Genomic DNA, 21,699 nt, shown 5'->3' on the forward strand with positions numbered 1-21,699 from the left:
CAAAAACGATTTGAATCGGAAAATCTGTTTTGATTTAAACAATTTGAATCGGAAAATCTGTTTTGCTTTAAAAGAGTGTAAGCGCGTCGGTACGGAAACGAATGAATCGGTCTCAGTATAGCTTGAATCGGTTGATGTAGTGTTTTGACAAAAATCAACCACATTTCCCATGCGTGCCAGCGCGTAGTGTCGTGAAATCCTGAGCCGTACTTATAGCGAAAGGAGGAAGTGAGTATGCCGCAAAGCAATTCAGGACATTTGTATTTTTTTGTGTGTCAGGGTACAAACCATCCTCCTCAAAGTTGCTTTGTGCCAGTAAAAACGATACAGACCCCCTCAGGGCATGAAGTCCCATTCAACTACTGTACTTGTAAGTCAATGTTTCATCAAAAGAGTTGTGAAAAGATTTTATTAAGGTCGATTTCTTGCCCAGTGCTGCTTTAATATAGTGTCCACTGCAGTTTGTATCTGTGTTACAAAGAGACTGGAAGAGTTGCACAAAGGCATACTATAGAAGTGGATGTCCAAAATGCTCAAGGATCAAAAACCAGTTGTGTGTCCCCCCCGCGAGCTCCTTGTTTGAGAACAGTGAGTTGATCAAAAAGTGCAGAAACTTTGCACAGTTGGATATGAATATTTAAGTTTAGAAAAGGTCAAATTATGTTCATGAGTAACGGTCGGAGCATTTTGTTTCATCCTGAAGTTTTCACCCAAATGCAGTGTACATCAAAAAGGGATGACTGTAGTCTGATTTGAATTTGTACTCTGGGTACAAAAAGCGGTTTAAACCGGAAAACCGTTTTTTTGATTTAAAAGCTGCGAGTGCATCGAATCGAATTGTTCCATTTTGAAATGTATCGAGATATCGAATGGTCTTTTATCGGAGAGATGTATCTTGGAAGGAATTGGCACATTTACAGTACTAACAAATTCATTCAAATGTGGGTAATTACATCATACACTATCGAACTGAGCCATGCTATATCGAATCCAATTGTAATCTCACCGAACCGAATCGATCCACTTTCAAATCGAACCGTCCCTGAATCGTTTCGCACCTAAAATATCAAAAACCGTATCGGATCGTCTTTTGTGGAGAGCAGCACACCCCTAATTTGCACACTCACCCTCATCACTGTCCCACGGGCTCTTTTGTATGGAGTCACAGTCTGATCGACACGGGGAAAGCGGGGGTAGGTTCGGGGCCACGCTGCACACCACAACCCCCCTCCTGGCGGACCCCGACAAAATCCTCGGCGACTCCGGGTGAAAGGTGCTCATCTCCGTATGCTCCACAGTGCGCCCGTCCACCATCTTTTCCAGCGTCGACCGCGGATCACTCTGGAAACACGGCGTGTACGCCATGGGCCTGACGGGGATCTGTGGAGGTCCCATCATCCCGCCCGCTCCCACCAGTCCGCTTTCCGAGTAAAGATTGATGGGGTCTCCCGCCGTGCAATGCAGAGTCTTGAACTGAACGCCATTGGCTTTGTTGAGAAGGGCGGCTGCGGCCGGGTCCTGGATCAGCGACAGGTTGTTGCGTGAGTAGCTCTTTTGGAAGACCTTCTTGCGGAACGCGATGAAGAGGATGATGAGGGTGGTGATGACAAAGAGCACCACCGCGATGCCAATCAACTCCTCCTTGCCGACCACGGCGTGCCCGCCGGCTTGCATGTCGGGGACGACGACGGGCCGCAGGCCGCAACGCTGGCCCACAAAGCCGGCGGTGCAGTTACAGTAGAAGGAACCGTGTGTGTTGACACAGATGCCGCCGTTCTCGCACTCGCCCTCGGGGTTGCTGCGGTCACATTCGTTCACGTCCTTCTCGCAGCTGCGGGTTGAAGGGTTGGAGGAGAGAAGGGAAGAGACAGCGATGAGAAGAATAAACAATGGCCGCACGAATGATCTGCACTCTGTGAGCTTGCAAAATCATCCCTTTTCTTGCATGATATTTTGTTGTTCTCATTTTCAAAGTACCTCTATGGATGTTTCAACTATTACTTCTCCTTGTGAACACGTGCTCGCATCGTGGTCCATCTGACAGCAAACTTGCTAGCAGAGATAGACCGATATGTTTTTTCACAGCCAATGCCGATTAATAGTAGTCGAGGAGGCCGATAACCGATATTTGGAGCCAATATTAATTTTCAGCAAAAAGGAAAATGTTGGCATCAAAATCTGAAAATAATAAAAAAAAAATAATAATAATAATAATAATATGTCCGATTTACATCTAAAATTCTCGACTTTTTTGAAAATTTTTTTTGCATTATGATTACTTAGTATTATTATAAATGTTTGCCAATAGACGGGTTTGTTGTAAAATTCTAACAAAAAGGGAGCTCATCAACGTGTCCGCAAAAGTTATAGGAAAACTTAAACAATAGCTCCTTATGGTTTTCTACACTAAATAAAGTCCTCCAAAATTTCAAAATGACAGAAATGTTCACATTTCGCTTATATTTGTTTTGATTTCAAACAAAAACAAGTGCAGAGTGCTCCCAGGGTCAGTAGAATCTCATAAAGTTAACAGAAAATTAAAATAATTGCTTGAAGTTAGCACAGTTTTAAATTGATTATCGGCCATCAGATTTAAAAAAAAAAGGCCAAAGTCGATATTTATCAAAAAACTGAATATGGGAGCCAATAATCGGACTTGCCGATAATCGCGGTCTGTGCCTGCTTGCCAGCTACACAACCATCCGTTATGGGATTTATTCTCGTAGACGGGCAGTCGGCGTAAAAAATTACACATCTTCATTTTCATGCCGGGGCAAGTTTAGTTTCCGGCGTTTGGGAATTTGGCGGACCGCAGTACGCCTCGCTGGGTGTTCCGGCAGACCTGGTGCGTTTTCTGTTACACGACCCCGGCGCACCTGACAATTTGGTGACAGCAAGATTAAAAAAAAAAAAGAGGTACAATTACACTTCTCCAACAGTGACCTTCCTTCTTCTGTACAGACACACAGCAATACCAAATGAATATTTTAAAATGAACCCTGAATGTAATTGACAAAGAGGAAAACGAAGAACAAGTTAGCTAGTTAGCTAGGCTGGTTTTATAAAAGTAAAATGTAGTTTCAGTTAGTTTATTTTTATTCACGTATTTTGTTCACAAAAATGTTGTTTAAATTTTTAGTTATTTATTTAGTTTTTTCTTTTTTTGCTGTAGTAACCCGGGTGTTTGCAGGTCAGAGGATTTTGGGTGGGCCTTTATGAGAATTACAACGGGTGGCTGTCTTTTCACTGAAGTCAATATAAAATGGAGATGAAATGATACATGTGCTCATTGACAGTATTCAGTAAAAGTCAAGTGTTGCTGAAATACAATTCCATTATGACTTTTTCTTTTTTTCTAAAAGCAAACTAATAGTAGCATTTCACGGTAAATAATTGTTGAATTATCCCTGCTTCAATTTATTATGCTTGTCTGCTAGTCTTTCCGTGGGACGTTAGAGGTCCTAGAGCATATGAAAACAGACAGCAAGAGTATGCGGAATCTGACAGTGCCATTAAACAAAAATTGTGGACCTGGTGGTATTTGTTAAATGAGGTCAGTGTAGTTTTAAAAATGAATTATTGTGCACTCAATGGTGGAGACGCTGAAGTGGAAGTTTTGCGAACCCATATTACGCACAGATACGAGGTTATAGATCTTATAAACTATTCTGAAAGTCAGTTGGCACTCTTGTATTTGTGTAGACTAATTTAGAAGTATGCTCGTTATTAAATAGTAGCTTGAGAACTATTTAGAAGTGATTAATAAAGAACGCGAGAAGTAGTCACAGTAAAACACTGATACATGATATAAAATGTAATACTGCCACTATGTGGTCCATAAAAGAAAACACTGTGACCATTTCTTTCAAATATGTGGAAATATGTGAAATTCAAATCAAATTAGTTTTAAAATTGATGGCTGCAGTCCTAAAATTGATTCTCAAAGGATTTTGCCGTTCAGAGCTTGATTGGACCGATACTCACGTCAGACCTATGAAGCCTCTTCTACAACTGCAGAGGAACGCATTGCCAATCGCCTTACACATTCCACCGTTCTTGCATGGATTGGGTACACACGCTGTGATCTCTATCTCACAGCGCCCTCCAGTGTACAGGGGGTAACAGCTGCATGAGAATCCTGGCAGACATGAGGGAGGAAAAAGGCAAACATTAACGATTAAGACAGCGGAGGTTGCGCGACTTGAACAGGTTAACTCGTTGCTAATAATGTCATTGAACTTTTGTCAGTAGCCACAATACTGTAATTTCAAAGATTAACAGGGACACAAGAGTTATCAGATTAGCCTTGAAGGCTGTTTTTAGAGCAATTCGAACGTCTTTATTTGCGTCTCCAGTTCTCAAAAGTTACACACATAGCCACCGAGGCACTTCCTGTTAAGCCTTTCACAATAAAACAGCGTGTACTGAAAACAGTCCACACCACAATTACTGTGTGCACAATGAAACACGGAGAAAGTGGGTAGAAGCAGCGAAGTGGGTAGAGTGACCGGATCCAAATTCACCAGATGTGGGACAGGGAGTATACTTGTGGGGGACAGTGTGGGACGCAGCTGACGCTCGCGACGGACACCAAAAATGCATATGGCACAGCTTGACAACTGTTTAGTAACATATAATAAACTGTAAAAAAAAAAAAACCCCAAAAAAACCCAACAACTATAGCTCTACAAATAAAAACACAGAACACAAAATTGCAATTGAAATTGCAATTTGTAAATTACATTTACAAATATACAACACAAACTACCACTAAAGCGGTCAATCTCGGAGACATTAATTGCCAATAAGAATTCACAATAAAGTCTGAAATTAGGCAGTCTCATCATATCTTGAGGTAGATGCACTTTAACAATAGTCACACACACAATAAAACCTTGTCAAATCTCAAGTCAACATGTAGCGCATGAAGTGCAGTAACAATTTACTACAGTAACAAAGACAATCCAAACAAAGACAGGCTACTACAACTACTGCAATTCAAATTATTTTCCAAATTAAATAGCCACAGCATAAAACGAAAACAAAACAAGAAGTATAAATCATACTAGTCAGGAGATAACAATAAGTGCAATCAATTCAGTTGTAAACAAACGTGTCCACTATAGCAGCACTATGCATTTGCAGAAGCAAGGAAAGCACTAATGAAACACTTTAGGTTATGTCCATCACAAGTCAAGTCTTTCAGTTTTCTACATGACAGCAACAGCAGCCCTGGCCCACCCCAGCCATGCACATTCATTTAGCACCACAGAAAGCACCTAGCAGTGAGTGAAAGACAAGAATAGCAGCAAATTTGTGCTTTTTGTCACTTGGGACTTGAACCACTGGTGTTTTTATCTTTCTCAATCAACGCGCCACACTAGCAGGTGCAAGAACATCATTAACTATGGATGCAGATTTTGTATGACCACATGCCATTTGCTTTGCAATATCAGACTTGAGTCTGGAAACAAAACTGATGAGAGCTTATTATGTTGTGAGTAGTCTACTGTTCCCTTTTATTTTGAAGAATTTGTAGTTCCCTTTCCTGTGCTGGTTTTGTTTTGTTTTCAGGACCGGGCGTGCACAGGTGTGCTGAGCTCACACCTGTTCTCCATCACTCGTCCAGTATTTAACCACCGGTCAAATCTCTTCTTCTTGCCAGAATATCTTGTCTCTTGCTAAGGAACAGGTTGTATTCACCTTCTGCTAACCAAGCGAGCTCTAGAGTTGTTTCCTCCTGTTGTGTTTTTTCTGCTGTTGTACTTTGTTGTTCCTCCTGGTGTGCACTAGTGATTTTCAGTTAATTACTTTGTCCTGCATGAGGACTACTACTAGGTTAACACAGTACATCTTATTTGGACTCATTTCTTCTTTTTGTTCTCTCACAGCCCCAAGTGTGGAGAACTCAGCCGCTGCCACACCCGGTCCTCAGTTTCTTTGTTACTTTGAATCTTTAATTAATAAAATGTTTGTTACTTTAACATCTGTCTGCTCTTGGGTCCTACCACTTCCAGCCTACCACGTAACATTATTATATTACCACAATCCTCTGACCTGTACGACAGGGAGTGTAGAACAGTGTGGTAAAGGCTAGTTACTTCTGCAGCTGTTACGTTGTCTGTTGTGGTTTTAGGAGGAATGTATCCACAGAACGTGAAGCCTCCTTTTGAGTTGCAAGTTTTTTTGTGAGTCTCGCATTGTTTGTGGCGTTTAACATTGTATTCACCTCCGCTTTCATCAGAGGAGAGGAGACACTGACAAAGTTCACAGAAAGCTTTATCTGACTCGTCTTTCCCTGGCTTCACCCACGGATTATGAGTTCCCAGACCTTGTTGTAACTGCATTTCATTTTCTTTGCAGTCTTACTTTCCTTAGAGTCCTCCATATTCATTAATTCAGCACACATTTCTGGAACGCGTCGCTAAAATGCTTGCTATCACTGTGTGGTTCGCTGTTTGTTTTTGGTGGGTGTATCTTTAAACAACCTTCTTGCCTGCATGTGCGCCTGGCTGTTTGATTGACAGCATACCCCTGCCCCTCACAGTCCCACACACAGACAGTCACACCCGCCCGAACGACCCCCCGCCCCCACACAAACACAGCCCGTGACCTGCCCCCCCAATAGCCTCCACTGTATGTTGTCTTCTCTCCTCACACAGGCGTTTAATAAAAAATAAGATTTCAGACGCACGTTTGAAAATTGGTGCCTGTTGATCAGACATGTGGGGTGCATTAAAATCATTAAAGTGCGGGACAGTCCCGCGCGATTCCGGACATATGGTCACCCTAGAAGAGAGTGGGACTGGACGGGTCGGAATGGAAGCTAAGCAAGACCGCAGTGCTTTGTGATGAGCACTTAAGTGGTGGTGAGACTCGAGTGTGATCAAAATCGCACTTTTGCCTATGCAGGCTGATTGTTATGGTAGTCAAATGACATTTCATCACATTTTGAAATCAAAATAATCCTCACACATCAAATGACAACGACCCAAAGTTCAATGCTTTTCATTGAGTGGAGAGTTTGTTTTTACAGACTTGACCGCCATCTTGACTTATGACGCCATTTTGGCTAGGTTCACACTGTAAGCAAATGTGACCCCCAGGTTGGATTTTTTTTTTATGACAGTCTGAATGGCTCAATTCCGATTTTTTTTTAATCCGACCTGGGTTGCTTTCATATGTGGTCTTAAATTGGGTACGTATCCAATTTTTAGCAATGCGACCGCGGTCTGAACGGCCATGTCGCATATATCCGACATTGACGACATCCTGAGCCCAAAATGCGCTGCGCGCAGGAAAAGGGAATGTGCTGGCAGCAGGGGGGATTGAACCTGAAAAGTTGTTTTGAGTAACTGTATTGACTTTATATTTGACTTTAAATTAATCCCACTTGAAACATGAATCATAAAGTGGACAATTATGGTGATAGTAATAATCCAGCCACGGTTCAGATCAATTCATTTTTTACGCACGGTTATGATGTGACGTCATCGTTAGTGATGTCTCCATGAAATGAAATAGAATAGCCTCACCTCATAATTTCACCCAAATACTGTATTTATTTATTTATTTATTTCTACCTCCTACCAAATCGTTTCACTGTAGAAATTCCCCGACTCGCTGGAACACATTTACTTCCGTAAAGAATATGTCATGAGTGACGTTGTCTCTTCTTCTGTGCATGCGGGTCACTTTGGCAACGCATGTGTTCATATAGCAGACAAGACAGAGGTCACATTTATAATGTAGAGGGAAGTCAACCCAACCATATTTATTTTTCAAGAATATGTTCTATGCAGGCCCACTAGTTGAAACACAGCATTCTGATTAATATTCTGCTTGTGGAATACGAGTTAATCCACCCGTCACTGGGGGGCAGCCATTTTGTCAACTAAAAATGACATCACAGTTGCTCAGGGCTCAGGTCACGACCAATCACAGCTCACCTGTTTTCTAAAGCTGAGCCATGATTCGCCGTTGTCTCAGCCCTGAGCATCTGTCATGTCATTTTCAGTGCATTTCATCCTTCCCCCCCAAAAACAACATAACATTTTTCTCATGAAAAATAGCACTTACATAAATAGCAATTACATCTAATTAAGTGGAAATAAAAATAATTCTACTTAATTTGTCACACTTTCACCTGCAATGTACTTTGTGCTGTTCTTTCTGGTGTTTTGCCACCTGGGGGCAGTATAAAACAGCCAGACGGATATTCTGGACTGAAGGAAAGGCAACAATAATATTCGGTCAATGCAAAAGATAATAAATATACTGTATGCCTGTGACCATTATTATATTGTCTGCATGTGTTGCTACACTGTTTGAGTTCATATCTGTTGCTTATAAAGGGTAACAAATTACACCTTCCCTGAGATCCTAATTGTTAGCCCATGTGCCTGTGGCTTTCCTCATTGTATGTTCGCGGAGGCTATCTGTAATTTTCTTTGTTTTATGTTTAGTATGACAATAACCTTCAGCTGAGAGTGGAAAAAAACACCTTGAAACCTTTTGAGACTTTTTAAAAAAATTAATTACCGACAAACTTTGTTAGAGTTGTCGGCGCATTTCCCTGCGCATCTCGGGAGCGTTTTTCGGATTGTGGTATTTTGTTATGCAAATCTCTGAATACAACCTCATTACGGTTGGAACGTGGGTTTCAGATATAAAAAAAACAAAAAAACAAACAAACAAAAAAATCTAGGGTAACATTGGCAAAACAAGTTGAAAACGAGCAAAAATACTTGGTGGAAAATTGCGATCGCTGGTGACGTAGCACATCGCTGCTGGAGCTAGCAGACGAGTCCAAAGTTAGCTATAAGCTAATGCCTTGACTCGGCCTCAATCGCTCATAGTTTTAATGGATATTCTCCAGCCGCGTAAAGTGAAACTTCATTGGCACATTATGATGACCATTGACGCGCTGACAATTGTGTGCTAACGACAACTTTATCTATCACAGAACAACAAAAATCCATCACACTGCACTGTGCTGTAATACTGTCAGCTTCACAATGCTTACTTGCCTCTTGCTGGTGAGGAAAATTATTCTTAAATTCGGCTGATCTGAGGTCTTATGCTATTCAGCAGACAACACAATCACAGTTAAAAACCTGTGTAGGTAGGTGAAGTGCATTGTATACTGTATATGGGCTTGGGGTTATGATAGAGTGAACGGTTTATATCAAATATTAAGGCCAGTCAAAACGACTACTTGGTTGATCGTTTCATGTCGTGCCACTTGTGCTTTTGGTTTGTGCTGTCTGCAGTTGCTGTCACTCACCACCAGAGGGCAGGCTGATGCAGCTTCCCCCATTGCGACATGGCTGCTGCAGACAGGTATCAGGGAAGAGGATGCAGCCCAACTTGAGCTCTGTCAGTCCCACCACCTCTGCATAGTGCGAGCGCTTGTTCTGCAGAGGCAGCTCGTTGTTGTTCAGCATCACCGAGTCCAGGCAACCCTGGAAGCCCTCAAGCACTTTCGTGTCCTTTTGGGAGTCCATGAGGCTGCGTGAGGTGGGATGCTGCACCTGAGGCCAGTGTGGGCAAGTGTTAGGGCAATAACTCAAGACAAAGACACCCAATGAGGTATTCAGACATAACTTCTACCGTCAGAAGAATGTGTGATACAAGAGTAGTTAGGTGCCAGTAACGAAGGCATATTTGGAATTTGGACATGCCACAAGCATGAACAGTTTACCTTTAGATATGAACGTAATATATTACAAATACAACAAGAGACAAAACTAAGACAAATGATTTTGTATTGGATATGTACAGCATATTGCATCAAGAAAAACAGTTTAAGTTTGAATATTTTAGAGGGCTTAAGTTATCAACCACAGATGGGCACTTTACCCTATTTTGCCGGACTCCTCCGTCCGTGACCTGGGCACCTCCGTCATCATCCCTTCATCCTCATTCAAATAAATAATCATCCTCCGACCCCGTTTACCCTCATCCTTTTAAAGCGCTTCCGTCCTTGCATTTCGTCAATATTTCGGCGTTATTTCGCAATAAAAAATATTACTGCAAAATAGGGCTGTTGGATTTTGCCGAATAAGAAAATCCCGATTATTTTTTCTCAAACCCGATTTTACAATTAAGATTTCTTTGTAAAATCAAAAAATAATGAAAAATGAAGTATTTTGAATGTCTTTTATTTAAACTTAATTTTTCTTTCTTTGAACTCAAAATGCCAGTCAATTTAACTTAATACATACAGAACAATCCACAGCATTATACTTACGCAATAGATTTCAGATCTGTTTTTAATTAAACCAATAATGAAAGAAGAAAGTGAATATACCATCTGAAACGAAATCATCAACATGAGTCTGTAAACCAAACAGTCTGTCAGCCAGTCATTTTGCCAACCAGCTAGTGACTAGCTTTTCACCTTTCTCCCTGGTCTTACTTAAACATAAATCAATGATTAGTGCAAAACTGTCACTCAATAATACAATGCACTGTCAAGCTTAAGTACGGATGCACCGGCTGGCCAGAGGTCCGTTGTAGAGGAGAAAAAAAAGGGACGACTTTCAGACGTTGAGTTGCTTGCTCACGGGTTGTATTGTACATGCGGGCCACACACTACACTACAGAACTATATTTGCCCGATTTATTAAGTAAACACTCACTTGCCGGAGCAAATAGCAGAATCGCCGGTAGCCATGGATGTTGTTGTTGTTATCGGACTGCGCGTTCGTGGGAGGAAGCGGAAATGCAGAGAAAACTACGGTGGCTTGGATACACCAAAAATAACAAAATCGAACGTGCCGATTTGAACGTTTTTAACATCGTTTTATCCAGAAAATTCGGTTTCGGTTCAAAATCGCTTAATCAAGCAGCCCTATTGCAAAATAACGCAACGTTATTTTAGGAGGATAATGAAGGGCTTCCACTTCCGTTTTTAGGTGTAGGCCGGCGCTGGTATGAGCGTAAATGACGGTTTGGAGAGATATTGACTCTCTCAAGATGTCCCAGACAAGGACATGTAAAGGGAAAGGTTTTTACTAAATGTTAACAGTTATTTAACAAAACAAAATTGCTATCCCCTTTTTTCCTACGCCCCATACAGTTAATGAAGGCAGCTCCGTGGTATTGCAGAAGAGAACAGTGTCTTTTTTTTTAAAGACTGCAACACAACACATCAGTCGGTACTTGAACCCTTTAGAGATGATTAAAAGGGCGGACGAAAACCCACTTCCATCCTTGCTTAGTCCATCGTTTTTAAAATACTTGTCGTCATGTGGGAGGAAGCCAAAGTACTGAGAGCGAACCAGAACCTCAGAACTATGAGGCAAGCCGTTTGTCTACCCTGCTGTCACTTGCACACCTCATCAAAAATGTTCTGGGTTCTTCCTTAGCCCGAGAACCACCATTCTGTTTCACTGTGCCAAACCAAGTGCTGTAAAAAAAGCTCAGTGAAACAAAAAAGGTAGGCCTTTACAATTTACAATTATAAATCCCCCCCCCAGTCAAATCAAGTCTCAAGTTAGTTGATAGACTCCATGGAAAACCGGACAATTTTCAATAACAGTAACATGCAGATTGAACATTACATAGAGACTATGCTGACATCAACTGTTAGTTCGACTCTAAGTTGAAATTGAAAACAAAAAGTTCCCCTTCACCTGGTGCACTACCGCATCACCATATCTATCAATTGTTAATTAAAATGATATACTCAAGGAAATTGTTTACCGCAGTTAAGAAATTGCTAAGGTGGATGCTGAGTAGGTTTCCAATAAAAATTGTAATGACACAATGCACTGACCAGTGCTCCAAAGTAGATGGTTCTGTCTGGAGCGAAAGCTTGCATGTAGGCTTGTCCGTGGCGCCTTTCAACATAGCCGTCGTCCAGAGAGAGACTGCTGAAGTTGCGGTTGAGCTCCATTGCCACCGTGTGCCAGCTGCCATCGTTGATCCGCCGGCCAGAGATCCCCAACATGTCGGGACTGTCGCCACCTCCGCTGCCAGGTGCGCAGCTGAGCTGGAACCACAGCTTTCCCTCGTCCAGCTGCTCACACATGCAGAGAAACATATTGTCTGTGACAGTAACTATGGCTTGCCCTGTGCATGAGTGCACCCGAAATAATCCTGGAACAAAAAAATACCTTGGAGGGCGAGAGATTTTTAAAAATGGGCCAGATAGAGAGAGAGAGAGAGAGAGAGAGAGAGAGAGACGGAGAGAACATACCTTAAGCATGGTGCAAGGCTCACTATGAGTGTACATGATGATTCCTCTCGCCTGCAATGTTCTGATCCTCAAACTGAGCTTCAGCTCTGTTTGGAGTCGCTCTGAAAGCTGGTATTTTATGTAGCTGTTACCTGAGAAACTCAAAGATGAATGGCCTACACACACACACACACACAGACACGCACACACCCGGACATGCCCCAAAATGCAGTATTACATTATGTAGGAAAAGAAAAACTCCATGTACAGTACAAGAAATTAGGGCTCTGCAATTAATTGAAACTCAATTACAATTACGATGAATAGACTCCACAATTACAAAATTGGCATGATCGTAAAAACGATTATTAAAATGAGATCATACTTGAATTTATACATTTGCACCTTTTTTATTTTATAATAACTAATTTGATCTATTTTTTTGGTCCAAAAGGAACTTAACATAGTCTTTCAAATCAATGATTGTTTGACGTGATTTTGATTATTACCAAAATAATCGTGATACATATTTTTATCATAATTGAGCAGCCCTAAAAGTAATGTTTCTGACACACACCTGCACATTCTCCAAGTTTGCCCGGTGGACATTGACATGCATAACGCCCTCTGGTGACGTCCACCGAAACACATTGCATGTCTGCTGGACACTGCTGGTCTTCACATTGTTCTGACAATGCAGCACAATTGACATCTAACAACATAGACAGAAAGAAAGACAACATTGAGTCAACATTCATTCATATATATATATATATATATACTTAAACACACACTACTACATTGCAATGCTGATTTGAATTTGAATAATTGCAACTTCTCCTACCAGTGCATGTGCAGCGTGACGTCCGATGGAATCGTGGTGAGACAAAGCTGACTCGTGGGGTGCTGTACGTTGCCAGGTTGTGTGAATCCAAGATGATGTTTTGTTCACACTGCGCACCACGACAATCCAGTCCTGAGCAGTTCTTATCCAAAATGGCCGAGACTTTAAGGACCTCTTCTAGCCGCCGCCGGGAAGCGCTCAGTTTCTGGGTAAGGTAAGCTGCCTTGTAGTACCCGCCCTCAGCTGTTTCCACAGCGACAAGCATGTCCAGCTGTTTCGTCCCACCCACTGGCTGCAGACTGAGCAGGTGCAGAGCGTCTCGTTTCTGAGAGGTGGCCGCTTGCTGCAACACCTTCAGCACGCTCTTCAGGTGCGAGGCAACAAAGTCTTGTGGCGCTACGCTCTCAAAGCGAACAGTCACAGCCTCGCGCAACATCTCAGGGGTGGCCTGCTCAACATGCACACTGACGGGCACGGGGACAGCAAAGCGGCCATCGCTAACACTGGCATTAAGGGAGTATCTGCCGGCGTCCAAACCTCCCAGGGCGATGATCTTTCCATCACGAGGGCTAATTTTGAAGAGACTGCGATGGGCCGGCGGGGCGTGGCCAAAGGTCAACGCATCGTAGGGGTCAGCATCTGTGGCATGCAACTTTCCAATGACACCGCCGGGAAACTCATCTTCCATGGTGACGATATGAACCTCGAGTGGCAGAGCTACAGGCCTGTGTAGGCTCTCCTCGATCACTCTGACCGTCAGCATGGAGGATGAGGACAAACGAGGCCGGCCAGAGTCCGTCACCTGATACAAAGAAAAGGGGGAGGAGATTAGATGCGGGTACGCCTTCGTTTACTGACGTACAGGTATCGACATGCTTTATCTGATCAGCAAGTATTATTTTTGCTAGCCGTGATAGGCAGGATTGGAAATGTATTAACAAACACTTCTGGTGTACACACCTTTTATTTAAAGCAGGGATAGGCTCCAACACTTCTATGATACCAAACCGGATAACTGCTTTAGAAAATGGATGTTATTAAATTCTATCAGGGCTGCAGACTGCTCCTAAATGCTCACATTTTGCTCCTAAAATATGAGACTGCGCAAGCATGCACAGAATGTGTAATTTGGTGATAATACTTGCACTGCCGCTCTAAATTTAACTAACTTTACTCGGGCTGGAACAAGTGCTCGGGTAATTCGGGTACCTGAGTTCAAAAAAATGCTTGAGGCATTTTTTCTGCTTCGAATACCTGCTTATTTTCGTGTGGCACTGTCAGGAAGAAAAAGTCAAGCTAACCACAGCAACAATTGTTCATGCTATGCAAGACAGTAACATGCCACCGCCGCGTTGAGAAGGCCAAATTCAAAATGAACCTTAACTTACAAAATAATATTTAGACATCAATGCCCCCGGCAGCATGTCGCAGCTTAACGACTGATTTGACTCCTCTTCCATACTGTGATTAGGGTGTTTATGTTCCTGTCACAAAGTGTTGCTACTGACGTCAACAACACAACAACATCCTGAAATAAATTTCAATCGCTATATAAGGGCACAAAAAAATGACTTAATTACGCTGATACTGTAGGCCTAATGTAAGGCTCCTGTTGCCAGTGTTTAGCGGCAGCTCCAGCGCTAGCCGCTAGCAGCGCGCAAGTGTCCCGTAGAGGCTTGCTCAAATGTGCTGCTTTCGTCACCAAAATCATGTGGAGAGATTTGTCTAAAATCGCATTAATGAGGCACATATTGTAAAGAATTTTTGGGGGTTGACTTACTCTTTACGTATAAAATGCATATTATGTGAAAATGAAAACCAGATGGTCATTCATTAAAGTGGAAATCAACCCAAACACATTTTTTTCAAGAATATGTTCCCAGCAGGCCCACAAGTTCAAACACGTAATTCTGAGTAACATGAGTTAAGCAGCAAAAGCCACCCATTCTTGTCCATCTCAGGGACGGCCATTTTGTCACTTCTGTCGACTGAAAATGACATCACAACTGCTCAGGGCTCAGGTAACGACCAATCATGGCTTAGTTTTAGAAAACAGGCAAGCTGTGAGCCGTGATTGGTCGTTACCTGAGCCCTGAGCAGTTTTGATGTCATTTTCAGTTGACAGAATTGACAAAATGGCCATCCCCAGAGATGGCTAATAACGGGTGGATTAACTCTTATTCCACAATCGCAATATTTATCAGAATGCCTTGTTTCAACTTGTGGGCTTGTATAGAACATATTCTTGAAAAATATATGTTTGGGTTGACTTTCTTTAAGTGGAACATTTTTTGTCCTTTTGTATTTATAATTATTGTTTGACCAAGCACAATATATATATATATATATATATATATATATATATATATATATATATATATATATACATTTTTTTTTCTTTTTTTATCTGAATACACGATTTTTTTGGATAGAATTTTCAGTAGGTTATCCGAATACCAAAACATCTAATAGCTGCAGCCCGAAACTTGACATTTTTAGTATTCACGCTGTATAACTTATACTTAAGGTTCACGTTGCGTCGAAACTTTCACAATAAAATTCAAATTGAAAACATTGACGTGTCTGCAAATATTTATTAGTAATACAGTGAAAATGGAGTGGAATGTGAATATTTACTTTGAAAATCAATTTACCTTCTGCACCCTTCAATTTTCTTCTACCTCCCCTAAAACAGGTTTCCCACTCATTAGTCATTATTCTCCCGGACTTTTCCAGGACTTTTTCATCTGCTACAGTATAGAGCCAAGTTATGATAGCACACACTAATAAATCCCACCAATTTTGACCAATTTTGTGATGAATTTCCTAGTCATGGAAAACACATGACAAAAAACACACCATCCATCCATTATCTATACCGCTTATCCTCACAAGGGTTGCGGGCGTGCTGGAGCCTATCCCAGCTGTCTTCCGGCAGTAGGCGGGGGACACCCTGAAATGGTTGCCAGCCAATCGCAGGGCCCACAGAGACAAACAAACAACCATACTCACAATCACACCCAGGGGCAATTTAGAGTGTCCAATCAACTTACCATGCATGTCTTTTGGAATGTGGGAGGAAATCGGCGTACCCGGAGAAAACCCACACACAGCGCGCCACGTGAAGTTACCAACCAAGACCATCCAATCCAATGAGAAGTAAAAGTATAAGCTTTCAAAATCTTTCTGCCTATATCTCAAGATGAAATCTTTTTCAGGATAAAGCATTTAAAAAAGGCGACCTGCTTTAGTTCATTGTGTTATAGGTTGTTGATTCCTTTGTGCGTCTGCCCAGGAGTTGTGCTTCTCATGTTTTTCCTCCCCTGTGTCTATCTTTACCGGTGTGGATGAAGTGATTACGCTTGCCTCATCTCAACACCTGCAGATAATTCGGTGCTGTTTACACCTCCTCCCCACTGCTATACAATATTACACTGGCTTCCTATTTTACATGTTCTAGTTTGTTGGCAGACACATTTGAAAAAAATACTCCTTTAGTTAAAAAAAAAAAAATAGAAGCTTATCACTGCATTTCTCTAGCCAAATCATTAACAGTACCACCTGTTTCCATCTGTTTCAGACCTTTTGATGTACCACACTCTGCCAGAGTCACCCCAGCCACAGTGAACAGGACAATCGAGTTTGGGCATTGAGTTTATTTTTTTGTCAATAAATCAACCGTTTTTATGAAGAATTTGCTTTCTTCATCTTGAGTCCTCATACCCAATGAGAGCAACGTTAACAACATAACAACGATGCAATAAATCGTACTTTACAGCCTTTCCTCACTTCAGCAGACAACTGCCAGAATAAACCATGGTCATTTTTTATCTCCTTGCTATTTGTACTGAAATCCAAAAACATGCTCATTATAATAAGAAGAACACAAGTCAAAAGTCTTTTCAGATTAGGATGATCTCTCGCTAATAATTTTGGGTCATTCTAAAGGAAGTAGGCTGTACCTGTATATGGACAACATATTTGGTTGCCAGGTCCCTCCTGAACACCTGATTGGCCACAAGTGTTCCGTCTTGCTCCAGCTCAAATTCTCCTCCCTCATTTCCGGATAAAATGTGGAAGTCAAACGGCGGGCCATTGTGGGATGAGTCCAGGTCGATAACGGACAGCTGGATGATGCTGGTGCCAATTGGCTTGTTTTCCTAGGGGAGTAAACAATCTGTCAATGGGACCTGCCAGATTGGAAATTAATCTTTTCTAACATTGTGATTCTGAATGTTAGAATGTTGCTCAATTTAATTTATTTCATTTATCTATAGCGCAACAAAGACTACTGCTGCATTTCAATGAATTAGAATGTCGAGGGAAACTCATCTTAGATAGTTAAAGAGGGAAATCAACCCAAACATATTTCTTTCAAGAATGCTCAGGGCTCAGGTAAGGCATTCTGATAAATATTGCATTTGTGGAATAACAGTTAATCAACCTGTTTTTAGCCATCTCTGGGCTCGGCCATTTTGTCACTTCTGTCGACTGAAAATGTCATCACAACTGTTCAGGGCTCAGGTAACGACCAATCATGGCTGACCTGTTTTCTGAAGCTGAGTCGTGATTGGTTGTTACCTGATCCCTGTGCAATTGTGATGTCATTTTTAGTCGACATCAAGTGACAAAATGGCTGCCCCCTGAGATGGCTAAAAAGGGGTGGGTTAAATCTTGTTCCACAAACGCAATATTCATTAGAATGCTGTGTTTGAACTAGTGAGCCTGCTGGGAACATATTCTTGAAAAAAAAATGTTTGGGTTGATTTCGACTTCAATCAGCGTTTGGTAGTTTTGGCAGTGCGGGCAGGTTGACGAAATCCCACATTTCCCCAAATTTCTGAATGGGATGTGCATGACATTCCTCTCAAGGCTGAGGTTATCAGCTTGTTATAAATGCACACTCTGTGAACAGCCAGCTTCTTCAGCTATAATTTGTAGTAGGTTTCTTTCCCTGTGGAGGCTGTCAATAACTGACTTCTGAGCAACAATCAAGTCAGCCATTCTTCACCATGTATGTCAGGGCTACTGAAACAGACCATTTAAAGGCTCAGGAAGCTTTTTCTGGTGTTTCAATTACCGGTATTAGCTGACTGGAGTGTGAGAGTAGTGCATAATATAAACCGTCAAAGATTCTAATTTTGTAAGGCTTTTATATCAACTGACTTTTCAAGAGGAGAGGTTTTGGACTACACAGGGTAAAGACTGCTCGGTGGCTGTCTCAACTAGTTGGGTTGAAAAAGAAAGATAGTGATGCAGTTTGGGATGAAATATATCATATAACATTGTGGTGTATCTACAGGTGTCTTTCTCTACACTTCAGGATTAAAACGGAGACGCTTTGCGTGAGGGCGCCTCAGAGGTTGCGTTTTATATATGCGTCGCAAGACGTGCTCAACCATTTAATTGATGGAGCGTTAGAACATGGGAGGAAATATTACCTGACAGGCATCTTTTAGGGCATAAATAATAACTCGCACTTCCCTGGTGAGCTATCATCATGCATCAGCAATCTTATTACTGCTTACTGACAAGCAGCACCGCTAGCTTCTTTCCCAACACTCTTTCAATGCAATAATAAAAATAAAAAACAACACTTTACTACCAAATCTTGGTCTGAATGTGTTTCTGTCAACATGACATTTACCTGAATGACAGTGGTGAGGTTGGCATGTGAGAAGGTAGGCGGGTTGTCATTGATGTCAGAGACATCAATCTTGACCATAGCAGTGGAGGACAGAGGTGGCATTCCACTATCCAGAGCTCTGATGGCCAATGAGTAGCCAGGAACCTAGGTGGCACAAAAAAAAAAAAGAAAAAAAAATCTGAGAATTGTATTGATTGTGGTTTACTGTCAATAATGCCAACTAGGCAACTAACTGGACAATGTCACAAAACGTGATTACATCATCCTCCTTTCAAAATGAATTTGCACCCAAACTATTTATACTAATTCTCCAAAATCTGTCAAAAATGATGTGAGTACACTCAAGAGGCACCTCATTAGAATCCATCTAAGACAAAGGCTGTATCATAAATGTTAGCCTGACAAAAATAATAGTGCTGTCAATGAGGTATTAATTTAACATTATGTTTATTATTTTGGTTGTAGCTTGCTGTGGGATCGAGCTGCATTGCCTTAAATTGAGCAATGTTTAAAATGTATTGGTTAATTAGCAAAACAACATGGGTGCACAGTATGATGCAGTGCAGGTCTTCACTACCTCAAACTACCTCTTAAATTATAAAAAAAATAATGTTAAATCAATACCTCTCTGGCAGGAAGAATCCCTAAAGGCAGAAATGGCTATTGTGGTTGGTCTCTTTGGACTATAGACATGTACTTGTATGGCCATTTAGCTCGAGTCCCTTCCAAATGTATAACAACTGTGACCTTTATTTTTTTTTCTCTTTTTAAAAAATACTTTCCCTGTAGACTAAAAAGATGTGTGTTTCATATCAGAAGATGAGTATGCAATAAGAGATCAACATTTCAGTTCTTCCCCTAATTATATCTGGTTTGGACACGCGACACAGAGGGCAGCACCTTTTATTTCCACCCACCGACAGTATTTTTCAATGGAATATTAAGTGACTGATAGGTGTGTTTGCTGCAAGGGTGTGTCATATTACATTGATTATTTTAAACAAAAACTACCGCTAAATTGAACACTTAGTTTCAGAATTGGGTTTTAAGTGTCATAGTCTGTCTTTTGAGTTTGGTTTTTGACCTTTTTTAGTTTAATGTTTTTCCTTGCGTCCCTTTGTCTGTCTCTCATTAAGTTATTGAGTCCAGCTGTGCTTGTTATCCCGGTCCCCGGTGTTAGCCAATCAGCTCCCTCCTACCCTCTGTGTCTTGTCCAGGTGTTCCTCATATCGCCAACTCATCTGTATTCAGTTCACCACTTTCGTTCAGTCCTTGTCGGTTCGTTGTCATTTGTCAATGGTCATTTGTCTGTTAATGCTGTCTGAGTGCTTTTTTTTTTTAGTCTTCTGATACTTGTTGTTTTTGGACTTCAACATTTTTGTTATCCCAGTGCCTTGTTTGCCTTTTTGTTTTTCTTCAATTAAATACATAATATTGCACTTTGTTTTTGCCACCTGCATTTGGGTCCTCCTCCACAATAAATATGACATTAAGACTACATTGATACTTTTGAAAATCAGAGAGCTGTCTGTGGGTGGAAAAGAAGAAATTTTGAAGCTGAAAAAAGTCAATCAGAGCCATAGAAAAAAAAGCACTGTACATAGCAAGTAAAACCATTTTTCTAAAGAATACAACTGGGAGCTGCAAAGCTTTCATCAGCAAGAAGAATATAATGGTCGGGCTAAATTAGGCCCAAAAATGACAGAGAAGAGAGTCAAAAATTCTGAGACAGGGTTTCATGGAAAGCCAAACATACACGTTTCTTCTTTACAACTGTGGAGGGTTAGGGTTAGGGTTAGGGTCATGGCTTGGACTTGCACGGCTTTTCCTGGTATGGGCTCACTAATCTTAATTGGTGATGTGTCACACGATGGCAGCAACTTAGAGCTCTCCAAAACGATTTGGTCTTCCAACTTGGATTAAGATAACAAAAGGCTTTATGCAGTTTTTACGATAAAATGATTTGCAAATAAAGGGGACAGATTGTGGCAAGTTACTACCTCTTGCCAAGATATTTAATAATCTGTTAGTTGCCTATTTGTCTGTGAATGTGTGTGTGAAAAAGCCATTCCTTATTTTACCAAGTAATTATGTCACAATTCAGCTAATTTACACAATACAGCCCTCAAAACGAGATTTCTTGCCCATGACTTGGCAGCTAGGCTGGCTAGGTTTTCCATATTTTATGCTTTGCGATGTGACCACTGCACGCATGGGTCCGTTATACCAATTAAAGCAGCACTGAGCAAGAATTTGACCTTAATACATCTTTTTCCACAACTCTTTTGATGAAACATTGACTTACAAGTAGTTGAATGGGACTTTTGTCATGCCCTGGGGGGTCAGTATCATTTTTACTGGCACTAAGCAACTTTGAGGAGGATGGGAGCAACCCTGGCACACAAAAAAATACAAATGTCCTGAATTGCTTTACGGCATACTCACTTCCTCTTTTCGCTATAAGGGCGAAAGTCGATTCGAACGTCTACGCTACCGCTTTTGTCCACATGGCGCCGCCATAATCAACAAAAACTGACATAGGACACAGTGTTGCTTTAACAAGCGTAATATGACAACTTGATGAAGTACTGCCTCCACAAGAGAAAATACGAAACCTAATCAAATCTATGGTTGCTTGTTTCTTTTGTATTTGTTTCCCCTAAACTCTGGGCTAGCAGACCTCACTGCATTGCGACGTTCTACCTCCGCTTCCCATCATCATGGGAAATGAAAGGCATACTTGGCAATGGGCCAGCAGTGCACGGGTGAGCACCAGCTCATTCCCAGAATGTCAGAGACCGTTTACTAGGACACTAGGGATGAATGTGTGTGCTTTTAGTTTTATCCATTTCCCTCCCGTTTGAATTCTTTTTCAAATTTGTTCCAACACATTTTCTCAGCAAGAAATGTGGTGCCTGTTATATACCTTAATTCCAAACTGGTGTGACTTGTTTATTGCGTTGTTGTAATAATGAGGGATTGTTTAATAATGATGATGCACACACCCACACACGCACACACACA

The 21,699-nt window shown here is 41.4% G+C and overlaps 1 protein-coding gene and 1 long non-coding RNA gene across 9 annotated transcripts in view; one reads left to right on the forward strand and one right to left on the reverse strand.

Moving 5' to 3' along the window:
- Positions 1 to 16,896, forward strand: part of LOC147145358 (uncharacterized) — a 115,929-nt gene extending 99,033 nt beyond the window's left edge. Inside the window, exons 3-5 of the long non-coding RNA XR_015087350.1 lie at positions 9,273 to 9,591; positions 13,105 to 13,242; positions 16,609 to 16,896. This is a non-coding gene — a long non-coding RNA (uncharacterized LOC147145358). The remainder of the gene's footprint in view (positions 1 to 9,272; positions 9,592 to 13,104; positions 13,243 to 16,608) is intronic.
- The window catches only part of fat3a (FAT atypical cadherin 3a), a 207,761-nt gene that overhangs the window by 13,868 nt on the left and 172,194 nt on the right, over positions 1 to 21,699 (reverse strand). For all 8 annotated transcript variants that reach the window (XM_086034902.1, XM_086034900.1, XM_086034897.1 and 5 more), the window contains 9 exons: positions 18,676 to 18,819; positions 16,991 to 17,188; positions 13,029 to 13,830; positions 12,762 to 12,896; positions 12,206 to 12,360; positions 11,783 to 12,025; positions 9,287 to 9,533; positions 3,985 to 4,138; positions 1,128 to 1,831 (listed from right to left, as the gene is read on the reverse strand). In XM_086034902.1, coding sequence (XP_085891028.1) covers positions 1,128 to 1,831; positions 3,985 to 4,138; positions 9,287 to 9,533; positions 11,783 to 12,025; positions 12,206 to 12,360; positions 12,762 to 12,896; positions 13,029 to 13,830; positions 16,991 to 17,188; positions 18,676 to 18,819 — 2,782 coding nt within the window. The remainder of the gene's footprint in view (positions 1 to 1,127; positions 1,832 to 3,984; positions 4,139 to 9,286; positions 9,534 to 11,782; positions 12,026 to 12,205; positions 12,361 to 12,761; positions 12,897 to 13,028; positions 13,831 to 16,990; positions 17,189 to 18,675; positions 18,820 to 21,699) is intronic.

The sequence above is a fragment of the Filicampus tigris genome, chromosome 7 (genome assembly GCF_054856515.1).
Source record: "Filicampus tigris isolate MCC_2025a chromosome 7, RoL_Ftig_1.0, whole genome shotgun sequence".
In the NCBI taxonomy this organism is placed as follows: domain Eukaryota; kingdom Metazoa; phylum Chordata; class Actinopteri; order Syngnathiformes; family Syngnathidae; genus Filicampus; species Filicampus tigris.